This window comes from Ruditapes philippinarum, unplaced genomic scaffold, assembly GCF_026571515.1.
Source record: "Ruditapes philippinarum isolate M1 unplaced genomic scaffold, ASM2657151v2 ctg5610_1_1_1_1, whole genome shotgun sequence".
NCBI classification, from domain to species: domain Eukaryota; kingdom Metazoa; phylum Mollusca; class Bivalvia; order Venerida; family Veneridae; genus Ruditapes; species Ruditapes philippinarum.
This window is the reverse complement of record NW_026859519.1, coordinates 183,072-186,863: the sequence shown is the minus strand read 5'-3', so window position 1 is coordinate 186,863 and position 3,792 is coordinate 183,072. Positions and strand designations below refer to the sequence as shown.

Sequence of the window (3,792 nt, the reverse complement as noted above, 5' to 3'; positions counted from 1 at the left end):
TCATAATTATTTATTATCGCGTTTAAGATGCAGATATTAACTTGAAAATATAAGTCTTATTATCTTACTGAACTAACAAAATACTGATAATTAGCGTAGATAACATTTTACAGACATATGTTCACTGTTTCTTTTAAACATAAGGCCCGGACTAAGTAATTTTCAATAATACAAAGACTTTTCAAAAAGGTATTTAATTTCTATATGGCTACAAAACCTTTAAGAATCTAGCAATATTAATTGTTCAAAATTGTAAAGTACCGATAGGTTCAAATAAATCAAACGTGAAAGGCTTGAAAATAAAATTGTTTTATCAAAAATATAATTGACGCTTGATGTTTGGTAAAATAAACAGGGCTGGAGCAATAATAATTGATTGACCAAACTGGTTGGATAAACATTATATGAACAAGCCAAGTATTTTTTTAATGTCATAAATGCGCTGCTAAGGTCATGTCTGGCAGGGTTGCTAAACAGCTGAAAAAGATCGTTTAATTTTAGCTATATACTTTGTCAAGAAATTTATACGAACAACAACGGGAACAAATCAGATACTTCAGCAAATGGGCGTAAAGACTCAACCACAAGTTTCCAGTAGCTACTAATGTGTAACAATGGTCGCATGTATCATGTACAATAAATGAAATAAGAGAAATGGTCTTTTATAGTCAAAGCATGAACGGTTGTAATATAATACAATAAAAAGATCGCAATATCAACTCAGTATTGTTTTAAACAAATTACGCCTACTCAATAAAGATATATAACTATGCCTGTTTTTTCTTTTAATGCATAAAAGTCCGTGTACTGTATGACTCGAGTAGTGAAATTCTGTTCCTCTTCAGAATGCCTTTTGATATATGGGCCTCATTTTCAAACTGACATATTTTCTTTGAATAAAATACAGCAGTTTCTGTCACATGGTTCAATCCTGAAAGCTTCTCAGAGTGTGTTGCAATTGTTCTCATCAAAATGAGGTTCTCATTATTATTTGTGTTTGTTATTGTCGTTGGAATATATAGTTATAATTTTTCTGAGGCTAGAGAGCCTATATGTTCGAAATTTGCATATGAAGAACAGCTGTTAGAAAAAATGATAAGGACTGAAATTAAGGTAGAAACAATGGTGAATGAAATTAAGATACATTAGGTGACATTAAACAAACAGTTTCAGATTTTACGGACATGCTTGCAGATATGAGAGGGAACATAACGGACGAGATGTTAAAGAGAGGTGACGAGATAACATGGAGAGAAGATATAAAAAACAGTTATTTCACATCAAATTCACATTTCTTACCGCATATTTATACTTGGAAACGCTAAGTTTATAGTACAATTGTTTTTTTTGTGTGTTGGCGTGAGTGACTGTTCCAAACGTGTGCTATATACAAAGAATTACAGCTTTTGTATACACAACCCCCTCTGGTACATATCTATATATCACGATTCAATAGGTGTTGTTAGCTTCTCGTTATGATGTACTTAAATCAATGTACTAAAGAACTAGCACCCTTACAGGAGGTGTCTTAAACATGTTAACCGAAACAGTTTTAATAAAATAAGAAATAAACTTTATACTTTGTGCATGTTTCTAATAACGTATAGTTTTCTAATTGTACGTTATATAGATGAAATATATCTTAAAAATATTTTTTATTGATTTGATAATTTGAATTGATAGACAGAAGTGTAAAACCATATATTTCTGCAATATATAACTATCTGTAAACTATATACAGTGTATAAAAATATCTATGTTGAAAAAAATCAGATTTCAGTTTCTAGAAAAATTTAACGTGAGCATGTAATCAATGACATTAAGAACACAAATGATAAATGCTTTACTTTTTTTATTCCCAAGGGAGACCGAAATAATAGCAACAATAGATATAGGATGCTTAGTAGTAAACTTGCGTACTGAATAACCTTGAACTTTGGTTAGATATTAGTTAATAGAATTTTTATATTTTATTACAGAATCGTTCAAAACATTATTCGAGGAAAAAAGAATAAACCTGACAAGTGACATCGAGGCTGAAAAAGAGAAACTTACTCAACTCCAAGGTATTGTTACATTTTGTATATCAACTGTGTTTGGTTTCTATTTATCTACAACGTATCATAGAAAAATAAATTTGTGCTTACTTGAATCATGTTTATCTTGATATATCACGTGGTGTATAATATATAACAAACAATATTGCTCCATATGTAAATTTCTAACTCTCATAAGACGTCCAGAGGATTTTGTTTCCATTCACACATGCTAGTTTTTAATTATTTGAATTATTAAAACTCTACAGATATTGGCCTGATATAAATATAAGGTTTTGTTGCTTGCATAAACCCCTTGAGTTAGATATTTTAGATATAAAATACGAAAATATTATTTCTATACTCAGGAAAACTCAAACAACCTCAGATCGCTTTTTATGCACATCACTTGAAAGACATACTTCTTGATACTAAGGATGAGATTCTCATATTCGAGAAGACATTCACTAACGAGGGAACAGGTTACAACACGTCCACAGGCCTGTTCATGGCACCTGTTGGAGGATTGTACCAGTTTGTTGTTCATACATGTACTGAAAATAATGAATATGTGTATCTTGGCCTGGTGATGGAAGGTAGCGTTATCGCAGCACATGCACAATATGGGGATAAGAATCATAGCTGTAATTCATTTGGAGCAATTATAAGAGTAAGATCAGGAGAAAAAGTTTGGGTCAAATCAACATCGTCAGCTAATCGCCGGCTTGCACACAACTCCTCATCTAGGATGAATACATTTAGTGGAGTACTTGTCAAATCTGATATATAAATCAATAAACATTGATGACAGTAAAATCTGATTGCCGTGCTATTCGCTTACATTAAACGTTAAACGTAAACGCCTTGATGTAAACTGTTTCAAACATAATATCAGCTTTAGTCGGCAATTGTCGATTATTCTACGATGTGTCTATATGTTGTAAAGAATATAATTCAACCATATTGTAAATAGTATTTTAAGTTAGTATCTTAATAGTGTTTAAATGCTGATAAAAATTGATTACAGCAAAAAAGCTAACCTTATGGTCATGTAGGTTATGTTTAAAAGTATCATTTAGCAGTTAAATTTTCTATGTTTATGAAAGTAGTTTATATACTCCAGTATATAGGTAAACACTGCTTGATTGTACAATTTATATGATTTCTGAAATAGAATTATTTTATTCAAAATGAGCATAGTATATCTTTGTAGTATTTTATAAACTATTCTGTTCTACTCTTTAAACGTAAAAAACTTAGACATCTTTTAAAGGATTACTAGGTATGTACATAAATATATATGTGCAAGATACAAAAACATTTGATTGAAGCAAATGAATACATCAACTACATTTTTAATATATTTGTATAAGCATATTGTCACGTTTATTCATATTATATAGTTTTCATAGATCACCAGCATTTATGTTCAATTTAAATATATAACTGTAAGAAATTTTACATTATTTTTTTTCCACTGCAGTTGAAATGTTGTTATACATAAACCCTTAAAAAGTGTTTTCTTCATATTAACATCAACCTCTCTCATATGTTTATAATGAATTTAATTTAGAAGATAAAGTCAATCATGAAATAAACTATTTAAACGTTAACCAGGCTATAATTTCTTACACACTGTTATCACAGTCATTTTGAAAATATGCTTCTTAATGTCTGATTTTTGTGCAGTTCGGTCTTACATTTTCATAATATTTTTGTCATATCAACATTCCTGCGTTACTAGATATTCATGATG

General features: G+C 29.9%; 1 protein-coding gene across 1 annotated transcript; it reads left to right on the top strand.

The window, feature by feature from the left end:
- Positions 1-1,184: 1,184 nt before the first annotated feature.
- Positions 1,185-2,826, top strand: LOC132756801 (complement C1q tumor necrosis factor-related protein 2-like). Its single transcript, XM_060747939.1, has 3 exons — positions 1,185-1,269; positions 1,980-2,066; positions 2,405-2,826. The coding sequence occupies exons 1-3, from the start codon at positions 1,185-1,187 to the stop codon at positions 2,824-2,826; spliced, it is 594 nt and encodes a 197-aa protein (XP_060603922.1).
- The last annotated feature ends 966 nt before the right edge of the window (positions 2,827-3,792 follow it).